This window comes from Gopherus flavomarginatus, chromosome 6 (genome assembly GCF_025201925.1).
Source record: "Gopherus flavomarginatus isolate rGopFla2 chromosome 6, rGopFla2.mat.asm, whole genome shotgun sequence".
Classification (NCBI taxonomy): Eukaryota; Metazoa; Chordata; order Testudines; family Testudinidae; genus Gopherus; species Gopherus flavomarginatus.
The window spans coordinates 72,279,765-72,303,554 of NC_066622.1; the positions used below are offsets into that span (position 1 = coordinate 72,279,765).

Consider the following 23,790-nt stretch of genomic DNA (forward strand, 5'->3'; position numbering starts at 1 on the left):
CTACATACAGAGAATGGGAATTATTTATGAGACATATATCCTAAATAGCAAAAGTTAAGCTAGAATGTTTCAACTAAATCAACTAATACTCATGGAAAAAATAAAGTACCACCAGTTCTTGAGCTTTACCTTGCATCTCTTTCCAGGAGATATAGTGGAGGAATTTGGGACAAGCAAAGTAGGATTCCTTTTCTGACCAAACCTACTCCTAAAAAACATGCAAGAGGAGTAATTTATTACAGTATCTCTCCTAAATATGAATTGTGACACTTTGTAGGATACTTTGATTGAATACTCCAAGTATTGTGGATCTTATCACCGCTTTAGTGATCAATGAGAAGAATTTCTTAGAATTTACAGACCGATGGGTTCTCATATACAGGATACAATTGTCACTATCAGAGGCCCAAGTGCAGTAGGAAGCTGTATCCTAGTACACACAACAATTTACATTTATATAGGCCTTTCATTCCAAAGTAGTCTACAACTTCACCCACCTCTAGTGTAAAATGCAGTAGCAGTTTAAGATGGCAACGACACACATGAATTTGAGACGGGAAGTGAAGACTTACTGTATTCAACTGAAACTGCAGTAGGACTTTTAGTTAGCACCATATAATCTGACATTCACACTAGAATCTGACACCCAAGCTAACATGGAATATGACACAGGATCCTTCAGGCTATGAGAGCTCAGGACTTTGGTTTTACGTCCCATTGGAAGATGGTGGGGAAGATCCTGGCACCCACTCCATCCCCGCTATGCCATTTTAGTGGTGCAAAGGGCACAGGTAATTGAGTTACAAAAAGTCAGCCAATAGGCTACTTGTACCTGACACCCCTCCACCCACTGCAGTGCAATAAGTATTCTGAAGGGGGGGCATGGCCAGAGAGCACTGCTCCCCCTCCCCCCCCGGAATCCCTGAATGGCAGAATGGCCCCTAGAAGGCTGCTCTGACTTGTGCTGGTTGCTGAATTTGCCCCAGCTGTACCTAGGAAAGGTACATATGTTCCCCTTCCGAGGTGTGCAGAGCTAGGTAAGGCACACCTAGGGATCTCATCCAGTAACTCGGACAGCACAGCATCTGTAGCACCTTGCAGGTTTCCCATCCAGGTACTGATCCAGCTTGAAGCTGGCTTAGTTTGAACGATCAGAACCCCAGAATGGTATTTTCGTTAATATGGACCCTTCATTCATTCTAATTATATCTTCATCTCTTAACTATAAGTTATGAGGAGTAACATTTTCAAAAGCGCCTAAGTGACTTAGGGGCTTAACTCCCATTTTCAAAAGTGTCTTAGGCACCTAAGTAAGCTAATATGGGAAAATGGGACTCAAGTGCTTTCGAAAATTTTATCCGAGACCTAATATTTCAATACAATTCGTGTAATCAGCCCTGTATCTCATTTATAGTTTTTGAAGTAAATCCAGAGCAAATAGCTAGCACAAAAAACAGACTATGTTAACGGCTCCCTCTCTGGAGAAGCCATGTGGGTACTAATCTTACTTTAGTCCAGATGGTGGCCCAGTCAGACCATTGTTGCCTGTCCAGGTTGGCACACCAGAAGCTGCTCCTAAACATCGCTGTCGGGAGATCTTCAAGGCTCTCAATGCATCCTGGGCCACTCGGGCTGCCTCTGCTTCCACTAGCACATAATCTGGATTGGAAGCCTCCATAATAGCATCATGTTTCATCACACTGTGTACTCCTAGCAGAGTACGTACAATGGGGAGGAGGTGGAAAGAACGTGTAAGAATTAAGCAGTGAACTTTTAAAAAAAACCTTAATTCATTTTTACACTGACAGTGGAAACAGTCAACATTTCAATACATCCATTTATAACAGATTCCTATTATATCAAGTGAATTGAAGAAACTTGCAACATAATAAACCACTTCTATTGCCGTTAGGGCATCAAAATTCATTCATTCATACTAGATCTCCCAGTTGTTAGTGCAAATTAGGAAGCTTCCACTGTATTGCTAGATGTAGGCTAAATCCATTTGAGCAACTTTATCTTCAGTGGAACTCCCAGTTAAGTGAAACTCAGTTACCTCCCTTGACACCAGTGTTTCCCACCATACTGCTGTCCCACTTACTACTTTTGCCCAAAGAGACCTGTGGTTGTTTTCACTATATGAAGATTAAATCACAAATATTTTCAACAGATCATTTAAAGAAAATGTTTAAAAGTCATCTATTGTATTGTAGCTGCTAGCAATTACAATAATGGAAACCCACTTGTGTAGACTTTTCTATACTTTTTCCTAGCCTGGCATTGTTGTGCAAATCAATAAAAAAGTTACCTGATTTTTTGAAAAGTCTCTCCAAGACATAATCATCATTCTTCTTTTGTTCTTCCTCCTCCTCTTGGTTGTCCTTTCTGTATTGCTTTTGTTTCACCAGATATGGGATGCGCTCCCCTTCAAATCTGGCCCCTTTGTGATGTTTTGGCTTTTTAGGGTTATTCTTGTGGCCCTCAAGTGTCAGCGTATCCATACTGTGTTTAGTTTTTGAGGTGCGTTTGTGAGGATTATTACTTAGCTGTTCATCTTCAAACTTACCATTCTGATTCCCCTGGGAGCTCTCTGTCTCACATACAAGACCATGACCGCTCTCAATACTTACAGAAGATGCCCCACGTATTTCACCAAATAATGCAGAGTTTGAACATTTCACATTCTCTGAAGTCCATGCATTCCCTGGCAGAGCTTGGAATACAGACCCCTCGGCTGTTTTCAAACTTTTCTCCTCATCTTTAATCAGTGAAGCTATGTTATCTGTAGCTTGTGTACCAACTTTCACAGAACTGTTTTGGTTGAAAGTTTCCAAGTTTCCTTTGGTTTCTGTAACTGGCTCTATTGTTTTAGAAGAATACATTAAATGGCTTGCCAAGGAAGAATGTGATGGCTTGTCATATTTAGGCGAGTTGTGCTCCTCAAGATGCAGATCACCTTTGGAAGCACCATCAGCTGGCTTTTTAAGTTTACGTTTTAGTTGGCGTTTCGGGGCTTGAACATCTGAACCAGTACCTGATATAGGTATGAAGTTAAATAATAATAAACATTTTGCATAATCTCTTGTACAAATTCTAGATTTCACAGTTTAGGTAAAATGATTTCACGTACCTGCAAAAATAGCACTAGTTTCCGTCCCTTGAGACCCGTCTGGGCTGGTCAGAGTGAAAAGTTCGTAAAGATCGTTGGATTTGAAAAAGCGCCTTTGTTTTGGGTCTTTCAACACTCTGTTTGTTAAAAACTGTTTGAAGATTTGTCTGGAAAAACAAAATAAAATTGTACCGCTGGCATGAAACAATGTCTAGCTATGTTTAAGTACTGAATACAGTGCTCAAGCAGAAAACTTTATCATCATGAATTTTACCCTGCAGAACAATTAAATGGTGGGAAGATGATGTTTGTTTTACAAAGACAATCTGAGTTAGTAAGTTTTAAACAACCCACTAAATTGTTAACCATAAGAATTTATTGCATTTCAGCAATCCCATAACACACTAGGTACCCGCCATCCTGAAGTGTCCTATGAGACTTCATTTATTCTAAGTAGTAAATAACTTCACAGCTAGAGGGTTTTTTGTACATTAAAACTGAAAAACCTGCATATGTATACCACACAGCCATCAGGAAGCTCTGTGAAAGAAGAGGGCGCAATTGTCAAAGTGATGAAGTTTAAATGGTATGATGTTGGTTAGAGAGGCAACAAATCACATAGGCAGTGCAGCAGCACAGAGCCCGACTGTCTGCTGGTGTGGGCTGGACTACCCCACAGGGTGGAAGACGACCAAGAGCCCATCCAGAGGGATGGGTGGAACAGAGTCTGGGGGAACTAAGCTGCCAGAACACTCCATTCAGTAGTGGTAGATCTAGGCTTCTGTTTAGCATTAGTCCACTCCTGCAGGTAGGCCCTGTTTGTACTACTGTATTCAATGGCAAGCTACTAATATCCTTTTCCAGTCCACAGTAGGATGGCCTAATAGGGTTCTAAAATAGTTCTCAAACCATTCCCCCTTGTCCACACCACAGTTTTCAACATAGTTAGTACCTTGTCAACACTGTGCAGGGAAACTGTGTTATAGCCCTGTCAGCAAAATCTGTGTTCAAGACAGGTCACATTAACATGGTTTTGAACTACAGCATAATGTAATAATAATTACAATAATTCTTATCTAGCAGAGGATTTCAAAGGTGTTTACAATAATCTATTAAGCTTCAAAAAACCCCATGCAGTTGGTCAGTACTACTGCCATTTCACAGATGGGGAAATGGAGGCAAAGAGAAATAAAGTTGCTTACTCAAGGCTCAGAGTGAGTCCATCACAGCTTTCTGAAAAGAACTGAATTTCTGATGGCTGTTCTAACCCTTAGATCAGACCCTACTTCCTTTGTGTGGTCAGGGTTAGTCAAACTGAACCAATGTTTGTCAGTGGGAGGCGAGCCAAGTAGCAGCGGAAGCCTTGTGTCTGTGTGGTGAAGCAAATAGTAAGTGCTCTCCGTAAGTGCGGTACTGGATTATTTAGGGCTTTTCATTTATCTGCCTTTTGAAAGAAGATGTTCCCTTTGTGAAGAGAAATGTACATCCAAATGAGGCTGAAGTACCTAAGTACATTCATTTAGAGTTCACATTAATGGTGTGATTACAATAACTGAATGGTGAAGCAAACTAAAAAAGTAGTTTTGATTTAGAAGTGTATATGTTTTAAGGGGTTTGGATGCATTTTAAACATACATCTGAATATTAACCAGTTCTTCATGGGGACTTATTCATTTTGATATTTGTAAAATTAATAATTTGGGGATAGAAGCAAAACTATAAAGTCTGGTGAGTGGCTATTCTGTTTTTTATAGTATGTATCACATATCACGCATAATACTAGAAATCTGATTGATTTCAGACTATATACCTGCAATAGCACTCTCAGGTAAATATCAGGTTTTGGCAGGTAAAGGAAAAGAAAATAATTTAAAATGCATTTATTTTATAACATTGAAATTGGTTCTATACTGACAGCTGTGTGGTGTACCACTGCATTTTGTAAACTTGTACTCATTCAACTACCTCAGTGTCATTACACAACTCTGTTGACAATGCCTCAGAATTAGCAGATTCCAGCTCACTTGTTTATGACTGCAATGGCTATGCACGGCTAAGAGAAATAAAAAAAAGCAGTAGCCTTCCTTTTGTAATGAAAGTAATTTGATCTGACTGAATAAACATAGGGAATAGATCTGTTAAGAGATTATTTTTAGTAGCAGTGGGTTATGTACTTATGCTTAAGGTCCATTTCAATTTTTCTACAGCATTCTCCTTGTTCAGAATAAGAAAATACTTGCAAAGTCCTATTTAGAATACTAAATGGTGTAACTCGTTATGATTTACTAAATATACAAGGGGATTGCTATAAGGGGCAAAAATGAAGAATGATTTTTAATTGCATAGGCGTGGCCCAGCGCAACGTGTACTGGATTAGGACTCAGGACTCCTGCATTCTATTATTTGCTCTGCCATTGGCCTACTGGGTGACGTCATTCACCTCTGTTCCTCAGTTTCCCTATCTATAAAGTAGAGATAATCATACCAACCTCCTTTAAATTGCTATGAGATCTACAGATAAAAACGCTCTGGAAGAGCTAGGTATTATTATTACTACTATTATTGCTACACGCTTGAGTAAAGTTGCAGTCATGATTACATTTTTGCAGGATATGGACAAGTCACTCCAACCGTTCCTCCTCCAGCACAGTTCAGGTATCAGTGAATATTGGTCCTACTGACCTGTGGTAAATCTTCTCTTCAATAGTACCTGCAGTAAGGAGCCTGTACACAGTCACTTGTTTCTTCTGGCCTATTCTCCAAGCACGCTCTCGAGCCTAGAGCATAAGGATGTGTTTAGCAGACCCAACCTCTGGAAGCAAAGGGCTGTATTCACAGGGAGCTATTGATACTACTATGTATTTTAAATCTACTTTGAAAATTTAACAAATAGTTCAAGAGATTATAATGATCACATTTCTAGACTGATAGGAAAAAACACAATTCCATATGGGCCAGCTTCCTAGAACGATAAGACTAGCAACCATATCTACAATCTATGTAAAATTTCAGCAAGGAACCAGCATGTGATCTAACCATGTTTTCCCTTGGATAAACTTATCTCCAATTTCAGAAATCAATTGTACTTTATTCATGTGCATTCCAACAGTTTTTTCCTCCTCCATGATTTACCTTGAAACTTGAAGGTCTTACAAAATATACTCTATACAGAACAACTCAGGTCACCCAGACCATCTGTGAAGGGAGTTTCATAGGGCTGTTGCTGATGGTCTAGTGGAGCTACATTATTTCCCCTTTTTCAGATGGGTAAGTCCCTAACTTGCATTTAAAGATATCCATAGAGAGACTGAATGCCTTTCCCCCACACCATATGAACATGCATGCACTCTGAGAACAAAAATCCTGCATAGTAATTTTATTTAGAAATGTGGCTATTTTACACATAGCCCAACTCTTTCAGAAAGAAAGTTGCAGTGTATAAAATATAATCTCAGCATCTAATGGCTTTACATGGCTTAATTTACAATCACATAGGAAACTACCATGCTGACATGGATGTTTTTAAATGATGAATTTAGGGAATGCAGCCCCCAACAGACACATGAGAAAGCAGAGGAATTTCAAAGTACCGCGTATACTCAATCATAAGTCAAATATTTTTAGTAAAAACGGGAAGCACCAGAGAAGGGGGTCAGCTTATGAACAGGTATAGAGAGGGAGAGGTGGGACACAGCCCCTCCCCCCAAAAGAGGCAGCACAGCCAGCAGAGCCAGAAAGGAAGAGGTGGGGCCAGAGTCTCTGCTTCTGGCCAGGCTGCTCTCCCTCCAGCCTCTGAAGCAGCTGCAGCCAGCCGCGCCGCCCCACCCGAGCACGCTGCAGCTGTACTGCCCAGCCCAGCCTGCTGGAACATGCTGCGGCCATGCCACCTGGTCTGGCCCGCCGGAGCAGGCTGCAGCCGCCCTGCCCAACCTGCTGGAGCAGCTCCAGCCAGGTCAGAAACATCCTCCCCGGCCCTCCCCAGATAAGGTGGGAAGGGGTGGGATGGGGAGAGCATGGGGGTCCCAGGCTAGGGTCATGTGGGGGATGGTCACAGAGGTTACTCACCCTCCTCCCCCCCTGCCAAAAAAACCCAATTTCCTCACCAGTTGCTGTCCCGGCCCATCAGGGTAAGCAGCTGGCAAGCCGGGACACTTTCTTTACTTAGGTTTACCTCTGTGCCTGCGGACGCGAGGTGAACAAACCATCTTGGCCCACCAGCGGCTTATCCTGATGGCCCGGGAGCCAAAGTTTGCTGACATCTGAATTATAGGGTTGGCTTATGAACGGGTCATAAAAACTTTTCTATTTTTACTTATCCACCTTACAGGGGTCTGCTTATAAATGAACCAGCTTATGATCTAGTATATATGGTAGTTTTTGGATGTGTGGGCTACTTTGATATTTGGCTAGAAACCATGTTCAGATTAATAAAAAGTATAATTTACTTTTTAAAACAATGCTAAAGCCTCTGCAGATTCAGATAGCAGTCGGTGCTGTTTTGAACATTTATCGTTCATTCATTCTGCTTATTAAATACATTTCTAAGGTGTTCTGATTAGGTACTACAGTTTATCTTTAAGGGGAAAAAAGGGACATAGCAGTTCCCCTGCCATGCGAGATTGTGAAAGCTACAGGAAAGAACAATGAAATCTTTCAAACACCTGCAATGCTGAAATAGAAGCAGCATAACACTGATCTCTCACTAGTTATTTAAAAGAACTTAAATTACCTCTTTCAATCCTCATTTTTATTTTAAACTTAGCTGTTAAATGATACATTCTGAGCCAAAAATACCTGTGTGTCTGTACTGGGATTCCAGTCAGGATCATAGATGATAACTCTGTCAGCACCTGTCAGGTTGACGCCAATACCACCTACTCGAGTTGTAAGAAGAAAAACAAAGATGGACGTATCCTGTAATACATGCAACACAAGATAGGATTTAGCAAACACCCCAAGCTAGAATGTCTGAAGTAGTGATGCTCTTGTCACATTATTTTCTTGGATGTATTATGCACTTTTTTAGTTAGGGGGTTAATTTAGTTTCAACATGTACTACAGAAGTGAAGACCATCATTAATAATCCAGAGACCCAGAATCCAATCACAACAGACAAGTTATTCCATAATTGCCCACCACAGGGTTTCTTGCATCTTTCTCTGAGGCAGCTGGTGCTGGTCCCTATTGGAGAAGGGATATTGGATTAGATTGCTCATGGAGCTGATCCAGTCTGGCAAGTCCTATGTTCCTAAATGAAAGGTGCTATGGAAGCAGAAAGTATTCCCTCTCCATGACTTCTGGATCCATTTTACAAGTCAAATAATTTTTTTTCAAATGGTTACCTATCTGTTTTAGGGTGTTATAATATCACTCATCACCACTGTACCTGAGCACCTTCCATGTAAAATGGATAGGCAATATTGAAGCCCTTAGTGGAATTTTCCCATTTTAAGGTTAAAAATCTCAACCTTCAGTTGGCTTTACTGTCGGTTGGTATGGTTCAGGCCTTTTAATTAATTTTTTGCTGAGGGGAGGGCAGCTGGAAGGGGGTATCTGTGTTACAAGTGCCATTCTTGCTATGGTGGACTCTTTTTTTAAGAAAAGTTTTGCAATGTTTACTAAAGATGATCACACTCAGACTGAGTATATGCCCACTGGTCACTAGATACATATTTGGAGTGGCTGGCTCCTTCTGCTGCTATGGCTATATTCTATTTTTAGCATGTTAGCTCTAATTGAGCCAGCGTGAGTATGTCTCCTCGAGCTGGGAATCACATCCCCAAACTCAAAGTGTAGACACACCCTTAGTGAGGAGCAGTGTTCTCTCTAATTTTTCCCTCCTATGTGCAGAATGAATTTTGTTATGCGCACCAATATGGAAGGAATGTGTGACACATCACCTTCATATTGGTGCACATAACAACATTCATGCGGTGGGTGGGGCTGAGGGGTTCGGAGTTTGGGAGAGGGCTCAGGGCTGGGGCAGAGGGTTGGGGTGCAGAGGTATGAAGGCTCCAGCTGCGGGTGAGATCTCTGAGATGGGGCCAGGGATGAAGGGCTCAGGGCTGGGGCAGAGAGTTGGAGTGCAGGGGTGAGAGAGTTCTGGCTGGGGTGCAGGTTCTGGGATGGGCCAGGGATGAGGGGTTTGGGATGTAGAAGTGTGCTCTGGGGCTACTATGGGGAGAGAGGACTCCCCCCAGCCCTCTCTCCCCCCAGCAGCACCTGGGCTGTGGGGGGAGAGGTGCCTCTCCCTGCCATGGCAGCTCTGGGGCTGGGGCCGCAGGATAGGTGCCCTCCCCTGGCTCCCGCAGGTCCGGCTGGGGCTAGGTTCAGGGAGGGGTGCCCTGGCCATGAAAGTTGTGGGCTGGGGCTGGGCCCGGCCTGGGCCTGCACTGCGCTGCCCTGGCTGTGGCTGGGTTCAGGCTGCGCCGCTGCCCCAGCTGTGGCTGGTTTCAGGCTGGAGTAGGGATGCCCCAGCAGGTTTGGACTGTGTCATAGTTGGGGCCGGGGGGGCTGTCCCAGCCGTGGCAGGTTGGGCGCTGGGCGCCCCTCCCCTGGTAAGTTCCTAGGTGGGTTCCCTGAGAGCCTGCATGGTGCTAAATAGGCTGCTGTGTGGCCATGCAGCTTAGAGGGAACTTAGGTGAGGAGTCAAAGTAGATGCAGAGGCTTCATCTCCCTTTGACAAATGGGGGCTATACACTTGCAGCAGAATGTGGAGAAAAACAGTCTTACAGTTAGTTCTTTGAAACATTTTCCCCTTCCAACCAGTATCGCCTGGGTTAAGTTTGAGTCAGCTGCTCTTCATTCAGGAGCTGATCTCTTGCAGGCATTCTGACATCTTAATAATGGCAGTGGTTTCTTCAGTGGAGAATGACATATGTTGGTGTTACAAACTCCTGGGATTTTAAGACTGAGCTATGTACTCTCTGCCTCTTCATCCCAAGTAACAGTGATTCTATAATTAGACCGTAGCTACCCTTTCTGTTGGCAATGCACGAGACAGAAAATAATCTAGCTTGATTTTCCATGGGTGTATTGGCTCTGCAATGCTAACAGGTGTAAAAGTTTGATTTTGTCAGATAAGTCAGCAGATATGACAAAGATGTAGGAGGAGTAGATACTTGGAGTGCTTTGCCTTGCTTGCTCACTCACTTCTCTGACCATAATCATACTTTAAACCGTCTAAACTTAATTTGTTCTTTTACAATGAAGTTCTCTTTCTTCTTGTTCAGTCTTAGGCTTTGTTTTAACAGAGAACTAAACTTCAGTTTGAGAAAAATGGTGATTTCTTTCCCTTCACACTAAGATAAGCAATTCTGAATCAACTCAAATGCCAAAAGCTTGCTTCCTTAGACCAGACTGACCAGAGTGAATGCCCAACGTAGTCTACTCTGAACTGAGCTCAGGCATCAATCATCAATATGAATTTATGGACAGGTTGCAATTTCTCACCTCATTGTATCTTGTTATAAGTGGCTGTCTGGATGCAATTGTTGTGGTACCATCCATCTTGAGATAGGAATAGTTTCTGTCTCTCAGAAATACTTCAAGGATCTTCAGCATCTATTGTGATGGAAAGGATTTGAATGAAATCCAGGTATGAAGATTGACTTGATCAGATAGTCAGTTAAAACTATTTCTGGTATTAACAGCAATTGCAACTGAAGGGATAAAGCATGCTCTCCTGGGTGGGAATGGGGGGGTCTTATGAAGGCTAAAGAACAGAAAATTCACGAATGATACGAAGCTGTGAAACATATGTGATGTATCCTCTTGTTGGGAAGGAGGGTGTTTGCCCTGACAGAGTGGAGCAAGGGGCATGGCCTCAAAGGACCAATTACCAGGGAGGGGGTGGAACACTCCAGGGAACCTGCAGAGGCAAGGTGAAGTCATGCATCTGTGGAACAGGGAAGAAGGGAAGGCCATGTATACACTTTGAACTTGTGGGATGGAACAGTTTTATGGGCTCTGCCTGTACAAGTGCCTACAGCAGACACTACCAAAGCTGACAGGCAGCCATGTAATGGAGGACAGAAAATATCAATGCTGGATTGTCAGCATTAAACATTTCAGTCTATTTCTGCTACTCTGCAGGGGGAATGGTTCTGCCCTAGCTGGCCGTATCACATGGAGCGGCTTCCAAGTGACTTTCTTGGCCCAAGAGCGGAGATGCTGATGAGGTGCAACTTCCCACCTCGCTTGGACAAACTGTTGGTCATCTGGGTGGACCTCTTTTATCTCCTCTGCCTCTAAGAAGGTAGTGAGATATACTGTACATGAGTGAAGATTTACAAATGTGCAACAGAAAACAGCCATGCTGCACATGCTTTAACACCCTTTACAATTCAAACATTACTCCTTCCTCTTAAGGAACCCAGTTTTTGGAAAGCACAAGAATAGTAGAGGCCACAGCATTTATTACTATCCACAGTTAAGGCAAGCGATTTTTTTATTTTAAACTATGGGTTCATTTCCACAACACTGTAGATCTAAAATGGACACACTAATACACTAACAGAGACACAGGAGGGAGAGATGCTAACATCACATCACCCAAAAAAGATGCAGGACAGTAGCCTTTGCCTTTGGAACATTCAGTAAGGAGAACAGGACAAGAAAAATCAGAGACACTCGGGTCATAACAATGCATCTATACAAGGTAATTTATACCATTCTTTGTTACTTGGGATTCATAAATTCCAAAGCCAGAAGGGACCATTAAGATAATCTAGTATGACCTCCTGACCCCTCTGACGTCTGGCCTGACCATGGAACTTCTCCAAAATAATACCTATAGCAGCTCTTTTAGAAAAACATCTGATCTTGATTTTAAAATGATCAGTGATGGAGAATCCACCATGACCCGTGGTAAATTGTTCCAAAGGTTAATTACTCTCACTGTTATAAATGTACACCTTATTTCCAGTCTGAATTTGTCTAACTTCAACTTCCAGCCATTGGGTCCATGTTATACCTTTCTCTAATAGACTGAAGAGCCCATTATTAAATATTTGTTCTCCAATTATAGAATATAATCAAGTCACCCTGTAAACTCTTTGTTAAGCTAAACAGATTGAGCTCTTTGAGTCTACTGCTATAAGGCATGTTTTCTAATCCTTTAATTATTCTCTTGGCTCTTCTCTGAACCATCTCCAATTTATCAATATCCTTCTTGAATTCTGGACCCAAAACAGGAGATGGTATTCCAGCAGCACAATACAGAGGTTAAAAAACCTCTCTACTTGTGCCTGAGATTCCTATTTATACAGCCCAGGATTGCACTAACTCTTTTGGCCAGAGACACACTGGGAGCTCATGTTCAGCTGATTATCCACCATGACCTCCAAATCTTTTTCAGAGTTACCACTTTCCAGGACAGAGTATGCCCTACATTCTTTATTCCTAGATGTCTACATTTACATTTAACTGTATTTAAATGAACATTGTTTGCTTGCAGCCGGGTTATCAAGCGATCTAGATTGCTCTGAATCAGTGACCTGTCCTCTTCATTATTTACCACTCCCTCAATTCTTTTTTCTTTTTTTTTGCCAGCTACAAACTTTATCAGTGATGATTTTATGTTTTCTTCCTGGTCACTGAAAAAAAATGTTGAACAGCATAGGTCCAAAAACCAGTGCCTAGAGGACTCCACTGGAAACACACTGTTCAACGATGATTCCCCATTTATACTTACATTTTGACACCTATCAGTTAGTCAATTTTTAATCCATTGTATGTGTTTCATGGTAATTTTATATAGTTCTAGCAATTTATCAAAATGTCATGTGGTACCAAGTCAAACGCCTTACAGAAATCTAAGTATATTATGTCAACACTATTACTTTTATCAATCAAACTTGTGATCTCATTAAAAAAATATATAGTGTTGAGCCAAAGAACAACTTTATAAAAGAAGTGATCGGAGAAATGGAAGCTGCAATTTGCATTTACTCCTCTGATCAAAATATGAAGTGCAACAAAGATATTACTTCACACTTCCAAATTGTAAGAACTCCCCTTGAACAGCAAAAAACTCAGTTCAATTCTGAGAGAATTAAAGACATGGCAGGAATACCTAATGATCTGTAACCAACTATCACCGAATCAGAAATAGACTCATGGCACAGGGCATGTGAAGTTATTTGTACTGTACTGTACTACTGTGCCAAACTCCACTCCTAGTTACACCAGTGTAAATCCAGAGTTACTCCACTGGTTTCAAAAGGACTCGTTTTCATTTACACTCACGTAAGCGACAGCAATATTTGGCTCCACATATTTTACTTGGGCAATACTTGGTATATACTATCATGCTAATAAAGTTTATGGAACTGAAGTATATAGAAGTCTACCCTCCAGTTATTCTACATCTAAGAAACAAAGAAATTTCCCACTTTGACACTTTTCAGAATAATTGGAATTTTGTTTTTTTGAGGAATCCACAAAATAACCTAGTTTCTAGTTATAGATCTTTTTAGATCACATACACATCTAATCTGGTGGAGGTGTTTTTTTTATTTTTTTTTACTGCAGTTACTGCATAACTGTAATAAGTTTGTTAGATGTTCTTACCTGTCTTGACTGGGTAAATAGCAGCACTCTGTGACCCTGCTTGTGCCATATTTTCAATAAGGACTCTACCACTATCATTTTTCCAGAACGTTTCCAGTATCCAAACTGATCTGCTTCTTCTAACTCATCATCTGGCACACTTTTCAAAATTTTGGGACCACCAGAAAAGAGGTCAGGGTGGTTGCATATTTTTCTCAAGGCTATAAGTCCAGAGAAAACCTACAGAATACAGGAGAGAAGTGTCTTTTTCTTGCAAATTTTTCATTCTACCATGGGTTACATTTAAGGAGAGACAATAATGGACCAAACTGATAGTCACTGAATACTGGTGCTCTGGTTTTTACACCAGAACACTTTTGTTCCCATTTCAGTAAACGGTATTATACAGTTGATATAATACAATGGCTATTAAGATACGATGCAGGTAAAAACCGACTTATGAATACTTCCGTTATACACATTCCTCTATCTACTATTCAGTATAACAAAAGCTGCAATTTGAAACAGCTGATCTTACTAGCCTCCCTCCAAAATAAGGCAATAAGTCAGAAGGAACACATGGTTCCTGGGAGAAATTTTTCAGATTAAATAGTTTATTTGCAGAAAGAGTCAGTTTCAGGTTGAAACTATTCATGAATTTGTATCACATTTTTCAGATACTTCCAACCAAGCTAAAGAAGTCTAAATATTTCAGTAATATTAGAACAAAACCTTCTGTTTCTACCTAAAAAAATTAATTTATACTTTCAGGCATTTTGACAAACGTAATTAAAGGACTCACAAAATGGCCAGAAGAGGCAGAAGTGGTGGTGCCTCCCTTATAAATAGGGCTTCTGATTTTTGGTTTTAACTGATAAAACACCCCTACTACAAACAAAACAAAACAAAACACCAGAAACCACCAGGACTGATTAATTGTACCTACTGACTTGTCTATATTGAGCAGTAAGGCAGACTTTGTGTGTGTGTGTGTGATTTCTAAAAAGCACTACTGTATAGAAATTACTTATTACTGTATAAACAAAGAGAAAGCCCCCCCCCCCATTTTTGGACATCGAGAACTGAAAAATTGTTAAAAATAAACCTGGAAAAATGAAATTAATAAATCCCCCAAACCAGAAGCCCTACATATGGTTAATGCATTCACCTGGGATGTCAGAGATGTGGGTTCAACTCTACCATCTGCCAGATGTAGAGAAGTGATTTGGACTTGGATCTCCCCCAATATAGGAGTGCCCTAGCCACTGGGCAATGGGATATTCTTGTGTGGGGTTTTCAATCTCTCCTCTTAAACGGTTTTACTTTTGATAAAATAATTAAAGGCTTACTACAACAAGAATTTGAACCTGGATCTCCCACATCCTAGGTAAGCGCACAAACTCCCAGGCTGTAGAGAGTGACACTCACTCTCATTCTCTGGCCCAATAACAATTCATTGTCATTCATAGTGGATATTCATCATCATTCATAATTTTTCAGTGTCTGAAGTATAATCTATAGGCTACATTCCTTCTGCAGATACCACTACGCATTATAGGCAGCATTTTCACTTCTAGAACAGAGGCTCATAAGTTGAAAGCCAACTCCAGGATTTAGGCTGTTTACACTTCAGGGCATGTACCAAGGCAAAAGCTGCAAAGTTAAGAAGTCCTTTTACCTATGATTGGTATTTGGGTGGAAGAGGAGGATCCTAGTGATTTTTAAAAATGGGAACCCACTTCCTTGGCCAGCATTCCCTCATTCAGAAAAACTGGTTCTAATATCCAGTTGTGTGTGCATGCTATTGTTCAACACACAATGTCTCTCTTAGTCATTCTACTACTAGCCTCTAATTCATTACTATGGAAAGGGTTCTGGGACATCTTGGGTACAATGGTACTTTTGTTTCCCCTCTAAGATCCTGCTCAGAGTCCAGCTAGAAAAATGCCAAAGGGCAGTCAGCACCTTTATCCAGATGGCTATTTTTAAACTCTTACATGTCATCATCGACCTTAATTAATGCCAACCTGCATATATCCACTGAGAATCTGGTAAACTTCTTTGGAGTCAATGAAGTTTTGGTAGACTTGTCGTTGTTCATCTGTCAAACGGCAAAACAGAACCTAAAAAAAAAAAAATTATATATATATATATATATATATATATATATATATATATCACACACACACACACACACACACAATGCACTTATCCAGTTACCGTTCAACTTCATGAGATATGAAATGTGCAACAAACAAAAAAGAATAAAGCTTCACTGAGGACCTCTAGATTTATCAAAAGTGCAAAATTAAGAATAAGAGCTCCTCAGAAGCTAAAACATTTAGAAAAACGTACAGTATCTGTAGGGGACAAATGCTTTAGTTAGGGATGAGTTTCAGCATCCATTCTGTGCCCTTCACAGTTGTTCATAATTTTCTCCAACTGCATTTATGTATGCAAGCTTCACTTTCCAGTTTCCTGACCTCATTGCTTAACTGTGCAATCTTAACATTCTCTTAATGCAAGGGCTTTTTAAAGTGGAATGTATAGAATACTAAGTATTGGAAGCACTTTGTACAGTGTATCTGTTATGTCCCTTAAAACCTGCAATCCCCTTATGACCTCATGGGTAAACAATAGGATAGCATATGTTATCTGTTCTGTTATCAATCTTTGAACATGACCATATAATGATTTTTCACATTGCTTGATAGGCTAAAATGGAACAAAATCACTCACTCACATCCTGCAAGGCAACAAATATGCTGTAAGTCAAACTCACGTACAGCTCTGTGACTGACAAGAAAAATCAAATGATTTTAATTCATTTAGGAATGTGTTCTTTAGGGAGAAGCAGCCTACATTCTTTAAAGTGTACTGAAACCATGTTCCAGAGTTTGACTGAACAGAGAGCATGAGACTTCACAGCAGACACAACAATCTCCCCTGCTAACTCACTGCCCACCCCATGACACTGTCCCACAAGTACTCCTGTTCTTTTTGTCCCAATGTGGAATCACTAGTATGACTACTTGTCTTAGATGCCTCAAGGTGGTAGAAATTGAAGGGAGAAGCATATCAAGGAGCAGTTGTGAGGGGAGCAAAAAGGGGAGAAGGAAGAAAAAGGAGTGCAGTAGAGAAACAAAGCCTCATGCAGGGAGGAAATAAACCCTAACCCACACTAGAAACAGTGGCTCCAGGGAGTCACATATCTATTTCTTTTGTTAAAAAAACACAACCCTTTCATTAACTCAAAAATGGCTGAAGGAATTTAGCTCAAGACCTTTCCAAAAACATTCACCTTCAGGCACAGAACCACCATGGAAAATTTCAGTCCAAAAAGAGAAAATTTTGGAAGTTTATTAGCATGTACAAACAGGGGGTCAGAACAGAAGCAAGTTTGCAACCTGAACTACTACTGTCACTACATATTTCCCTGGTAACAATTTGTTGGCGAAATGAACCTCATAACAGCAGGAACAACAATTTTTATGATAACTCTGATTATGAACATACCACAAGAGGTACCCTACAGGCACTGTTCTTAGGATGTCCAAGTCTGGCCATTTGAGGGCTGCACAGATCACTCTTCAGTAGCCCAAGGTCTGAAACTAATTTGCATAAAATAGACTAGAATGCACCTTACATGCCCTTTGTTTTAACATGGATGCATAGCTGTGTGGAGAATACAAGGTCATGACAAAGAATTGGATGCTGGATCATCGAGGAGGCTGTAAACTGTAGGATCTGTGGGGCTACAATTCCTTATTTAAGATGAAAACAGATACTTTCCACATTACAGAATTCCATCAGATTTCTGTGCCCAGATGATATGGTAATCAGGTGATTTATAAATACCTACAAAATAAAAAACCTCAGTAGATATTCAAGCTGCTAGACACACTTTGACTTCCCCAGCTCACTAGCCTTATGCCACTACTGAGAAGTTAAAATGTGTAGCTTTAACTTCTCTATGCTCTTTTTCCACACTTGCTTTCAACAAAATCAACTGAAGTTTTGCTATGGACTTCAGGAGGTAAAGGATCAAACACTATATGTATTTTAAACAAACCTGTTCATTTTTATCTGGTAGTGACAGGCTCATTTTCACATCAGCCTTCATTCTCCGCAGCAAGTAGGGATTTATGGTGTCCCGTAAAACACATGCACATTTGTAGGCAGTTTTTACCTTTAGAAGGGAGAAAAAAAAAACAACAGCATTTAAGGGAGTTCTTAATGTAGAGGGCTTTATGTTTTTATTTAAATGAGATTCATTAACTAGGAGTAGGAAAAAGTAAAAAAAACTAGATGGCACAAGCAGACACATTATTTACATTTTCTACCCCTTATTGGATATATGAAGTTACAGTAATGTTTTTTTTAGTATCCAATATAATGTGATTTGTAATGAATTCATGTGAGCCAACAATAATAATATTTAATAAATGGACTCTCTCATATCAGATACCATTCATTTATTTTGGCTTAATTTGGTGAAATTTATTCCACTGAAAGGAGACCAGAAATTATAGATGTATTGGCTAGTAAGACACACTTCCCTCTAGGCAAGTCCCTTTTATCAATGAATCCGTGTGAAATCTTGCATAAACCAAAAGCCACACACAGAACTGCTCATATACAGACTGAAGATCAAAACGAAGCCTGAAGCAATGGTGGGTCGCAGACAATAAGTGAAGATTAGTGCCCACTTGAGACTATTAAAAAAATCGGTATAAGAAAATCCCTATGATCACAGAAACTAAAGGTCATTCTGGCCTTAAATGGAGCATATGGTTCTGTAATGGGTAATGGATGTGTGAGATGGGTATTAACTATACATAATGGCTAAAAATACCCTCAATTCTCTTAAAGCAAAACAAAGAATATAATAAATTATTGATACATAAAAATCAAACTGGCCATTCAATTTAGTAAATTACCAAGCCTCAGACAAGGGAAGCACTTAAACTCAGAATGAAGATAAAATAATAGAAAAATGTGTGCATAAAACATTACCAGAAATGTTATAGTAGAAATAATTTATATTCTAAGCATTTACACAGCACTTTTAATCTTCAGATAACTTTACGAACAATTAATCTAATAACTAATTTAATAAATGCAAATGCAGGTAAATGTTTAAAAGTCAGCTAAATAAAATACTTGCAATAACTGCAACAACTGCAAAGATTAACAGATATACTCATGTTGAAAAGAATAATCCTAGGCAGTTTATGCTTCAAAATTAGATTTAGTTTAAAAATACTTTCATAAAACCTGCTATTAATTGGATAGGAATAGTTAAATTGTTTTAAAATGAAAACCACTGTCATTCCTCTACAGTGTCTGAAATTCAATTATTACAACATTTTGCTAATGTTTGAAGTGCAGATAGTGAAAAAAATATATTATGCATGTATATATAATGTATGTAAATATGTTTACTCGATCAGGACATAAGACACCCAATATAGTATACACTTTTAAGTGAGTTTTGAAACAACACAGCAAACCATTTCCTTCAAATTAATGACCATCAATTAGTAAAAATATTTTGCTATAGCTTTACCTGCACGGGAGAGGCATTGGAATATCCTCCCATGGTTATTGGAACAGAGAATTGTTCCATGAAGACAGGCAGTGTTCCCAATTTCCCTGGGAATACAAAGTCAAAGAGGGACCAGAGCTCCTTTAGGTTATTCTGCAGAGGGGAGCCAGACAAGATGATTCGATGGGGAGTGCGGAACTATTAATATAAAACAAAACAACTTAGTAGTAAGACATTTTCATGAGTTGGCTTGTAATACAGATTCCTACCGCAGAGGCTATCCAATTTCACATCAATGAGTTGTCACATTTTAAAATACACCTCCACCTCGATATCACATGAATTCGGATATAGCATTGTAAAGCAGCGCTCCGGGGGGGGCGGGGGGAGGGCTGCGCAATCCATTGGATCAAAGCAAGTTCGATATAATGCGGTTTCACCTATAACGCGGTAAGATTTTTTGGCTCCTGAGGACAGCGTTATATTGAGGTAGAGGTGTATACAGCATATTTTCTCTGAAATAAATATAAGCTTCTTGTGAAATGCTATCTACAAAACTGATAGCTCAAACAAGACTTAGCATTAATACTCCACAAAATAAAATGATTGTAACAATCTGTTCTTTGCTAAGATTAAATCTATGACTTTATAACTTAGTAATCCATAGTTACTATCATTTTCTCAGGTTATTTTTTCAAATTATTTATTTATTTATTTTTAAAAATATTACAAATTAAGATATTTGGTTTGTTTTCTGGTACCGTACCTGTTTGCATGCAAGTGTAACTGCGGCATTTGGATTCCGGATTTTATGACCCTCATCTAAAATCACATAATGCCAATCATAGCTGTTGATATTATCCTGCATCAATCGAATGTATGAATAGGAGGTGATTAGAACGCCATGGCACGCTGCAATTTCACGAATAAGTTTCACCTGTGAACAGAATGACTTCTTGTCAATAATTTAGCATTCAAATGCCAATTAAGACCAACTGAACTGTGTATTTGTGATCCTGATTGTGTTAAAAAGCATCGGAAATAACTAAGTATTCTTTATAAATAAAATAACTATGGCCAAGCCCAGTACTATCTCATCCCAAAACAGCTAACAAATACATATGAAGGAACAAACTCTGTTTAGATACAATGGTGCAAATCCTAAGTAATTCCAATGACTTAAAATAGAATTACTCAGCATTAGCACATGTAATTGATCAGAATTTGGTCCACTGCCCTTTCAGAAGAAACACTATTATCTCTTACATTAAAATTCAAGACCTGTTTGGAACCTACTGAAGTTTAGTTTTCCCTGAATAACTAATTTTCTCAAGCCCTCCTCTCTATTCCTCAGCCTTAACTTTGGCATTGCAACTAAGACGCAGTAATTGAAAAAAAACAAAAACAAAAACAAAAAAAAAAGGAAAAAATGAGTTAATGAAGATTTATATTTTAAAGCCAACAAAGTCTTTCCATTTGGCTAAATCCCACCCAAATAATTTTGAAGAAAACCATGGAACTAACATTTGCAAACCATCACACTCTTCATTCTGCTTATTTGTAACATCCCTTTCCTCTACCCTGTGTGTCTTGTCTATTTAGACAGTAAGCTCTTTGTGGCAGAGACTCTCTCTTACCTTTCTTGGCTACTTCTATAGACTTCCAAGACTACAGTAGCTGAGCACCTACACTTTCAGTGAATTTATCTTCTCAACATCTCTGTGAGGTAGAGCAGTGCTATCATCCCCTTTTTACAGATGCAGAACTAAGGCACAAGGAGGCTAATAGCTTTCCCAAGCTGACCAAGGAAATCTGCGGTGGAGCAGGGAACTGAATTCAGGTTTCTTGAGTGCCAGACTAGTGCCCTATCTGTTGGGCATTCCTTCCTCTATTATTCTTTGTCTGTATACTTCCTAGCAAAATAGGGCCTCCTGTCTCAGCTGGCTTTTGGGCATTAACATCAAAACAAATAAAATAATATATGAAGAAGGAGAAGAAATCCACCAATTACTATTTGGTTGGATGTTTTAAATACTGGAAGATCAAAGCCTGGCAAATGAAGACTAACAATAAATAAGAAAATCAAGAAAAATGGTAAAGGGAAAGTTTGAGAAAAGAATTACGAGCAGGTAACTGGAACTTCTCTAAACCTTCTCTCAATTTAATTTGTGTTCAGGAAGTCAAGAGAAATTAGTCATACGTGAGCCTCAGCCCTCCAGGATTTGGGAAATTCAGGGTGACACACTGACAGATCTGTGGCAGCATTTGGCCAATTACATCTTAACACTTAACCGAGTGTCTTTCTATGCATGAGCTCTCTTACTGGCTTGCAGTAACTAGTCAACACTATTTCAAGAGCTGTGCACATTCACTGCTGACCTGGGACTTAATCCTACAATAATGAAATTAATGGGAGTTTTCCCAATGGCATTAATAGAAGCAAGATTTGGACATTAGCACAAAAACTGAAAAGAAGAAAAGATGACAGCCAGGGTGTTTTCTGATCTTTTAAATTCCCAAGGAGAAAACATGAAAATGTTTTCCAAACAATGGCCAGAACTGGTATGTAACAAAAATGATCATGTATCTAGCAGGTTTTGAGCTTATAAACAAAAGATGTGATTTTTAAAAATCAGAATTTTTTGAAATTTTTTTTAAAACACACTGCTTTCCTCCCTAATGACTCAGATGAACATCTGATAAGCCACCAATCATTCTGTAAAAAAAATAATTTTAACTGATCCCTATATAGTTGAAGACATGACATAAAGTCCACCCCCCAACCTTTTCTAGTTCAACCTTAGATTTTCTTCTCTTTGAATGTTATCTACCGAAATAAGTGTAACGTATGCAATTGTTAAAATGAAATTAGAAATTAGCTACTTTATTCTCGTAACATGAACTTTTTTTATAACATTCTGTTTTACAGAAGCAGTAGTATTCCTAGGCAGATTTGCCCACACAACTTAACTTCACCTGATTCATTCCTAGCATTCTGTAACTATGTGTTCTAGATTCTCAGTAATGGCCTATCGCAGAATATTGTAGACATCTCTACCCAAACACTTAAGACAAATCATCTCGGGCGATTTCAAATTAAAAGCTTGTAAAATATGTAACCTCTCCTAGTTTTTGCAATTAATAGGGTATGTCTGCAATTAGCCTGACTTACAGAATGCTACACTGTTGTCATTAAAAGATGTTTTGTGAAAGTGCTGCTGTTATTATGGAGGCTCAGGAGACCAATCCCTCCTAGAGGGCAAACAGTGGACTGGTAGAAAAACAACAGCCATAAATCACATTGTCAGATAGCAGAGAGAACAGGACTGAAACATAGGCACAGGAAGGCCATTCACTGTAAACACAGCACAGCAGATTCCTAGTCAGGATTTAGTGAACCTGTAATTAATTAAAATTTCCTTTAAGCTAAATCTTTAATAAACAAGGATTTGTGCTGACAAAAGAAGAAAAACACAGCAAACACAATTTTAACAATGCAGACAACAATATTTATTACCTGTCATTTCAGCGTATCTAGTGGATACTTGAGGGTGTATGGCGTAAGTTACAGTTCTGAACATAATGTAAGAGGAAAAGAGTTTTCATAGATTTCAGTTTTAAATTTTGATGTATCCTGTTCTGATACTGTAGCATTTCAGAATTCATGCTACTTTATCAACTGGTATATTTATAGTCTTCAGTTTGCAATCTGCTCACAATACTCTTTATTTTGCTTAAATTAAGATGTACTTAATAGCAATGTTTGCTTTACTGGAATGTCTCAGGGAACCAATTTAGCCTAATGACTGCTGCTTAACTGGGACAGTATTAGAATAAGTTTTGCTTAATGGGGACAAATTCACCCAATGCCTAAGGGTTAAGCGGTGGTTAATTAGGCTTGAAATTCTAAATTCTGGTATTAAAAGAGATGGTGTCACAGATTACAAGAAAATGACAAAATGAGAAAACCCTGTTAAAAATTTTTGCATTTTTATTCAAAACAGTATTTCCTGCCTTCAGACTTGAAACAATGATCTTTCTTCCTAAATCAGGGTGATAGATTATCTAGGGCCTCCCAATTAAGATGTGTCTAGTGTCCAGTGTCCAAGACAGGACAGCATTTTGACAAGCAGTAAACAACGATTTTTTGGCCATATCCTAATTCTGATGATGCGCAACAGAGAAATGCCTCTAACTAAAACACATTCTTCGTCCTGCTGAATATAAGTGTTATATTGCATGATTTTGCTGTGATACAACCTATGTATGTGAATGAAAAACAATCTGAAAAATAAAAAACAGTCTATGAACAAGCTGTGCTACTATTTCCCCAAGATTCCAATATGTATTTAAAAAACAAGTATGAACCTACCAGGACAATAAACACAGAACAGCTGACTCAACTGTGTATTATTTGTCAATCTAAATGGACTTGTCCAGCACTCTTTTCACTATCTCATAACTAACCATTAAGAAGAGATCCATAAATTCAACCTATAAAACCTCTGTTTGCTATGTGGCCCCCAAAACAATCTACATGGCACTATGAAAAGGCTTCAATAACACATTGCAAATCCTTAAT

At 39.3% G+C, this 23,790-nt stretch overlaps 1 protein-coding gene across 3 annotated transcripts in view; it reads right to left on the reverse strand.

Moving 5' to 3' along the window:
• Positions 1–23,790, reverse strand: part of ERCC6 (ERCC excision repair 6, chromatin remodeling factor) — an 80,173-nt gene that overhangs the window by 3,208 nt on the left and 53,175 nt on the right. Inside the window, exons 8-19 of one of the 3 annotated variants that reach the window (XM_050959973.1) lie at positions 19,975–20,145; positions 19,230–19,361; positions 17,733–17,849; positions 15,688–15,783; positions 13,682–13,900; positions 10,562–10,672; positions 7,904–8,023; positions 5,792–5,886; positions 3,131–3,276; positions 2,309–3,034; positions 1,509–1,710; positions 130–208 (exon numbers count right to left, since the gene is read on the reverse strand). In XM_050959973.1, coding sequence (XP_050815930.1) covers positions 130–208; positions 1,509–1,710; positions 2,309–3,034; positions 3,131–3,276; positions 5,792–5,886; positions 7,904–8,023; positions 10,562–10,672; positions 13,682–13,900; positions 15,688–15,783; positions 17,733–17,849; positions 19,230–19,361; positions 19,975–20,145 — 2,214 coding nt within the window. Of the gene's footprint in view, positions 1–129; positions 209–1,508; positions 1,711–2,308; positions 3,035–3,130; positions 3,277–5,791; positions 5,887–7,903; positions 8,024–10,561; positions 10,673–13,681; positions 13,901–15,687; positions 15,784–17,732; positions 17,850–19,229; positions 19,407–19,974; positions 20,146–23,790 lie in introns of all 3 variants that reach the window. The other 2 variants (XM_050959972.1, XM_050959974.1) reach the window with 2 other exon arrangements.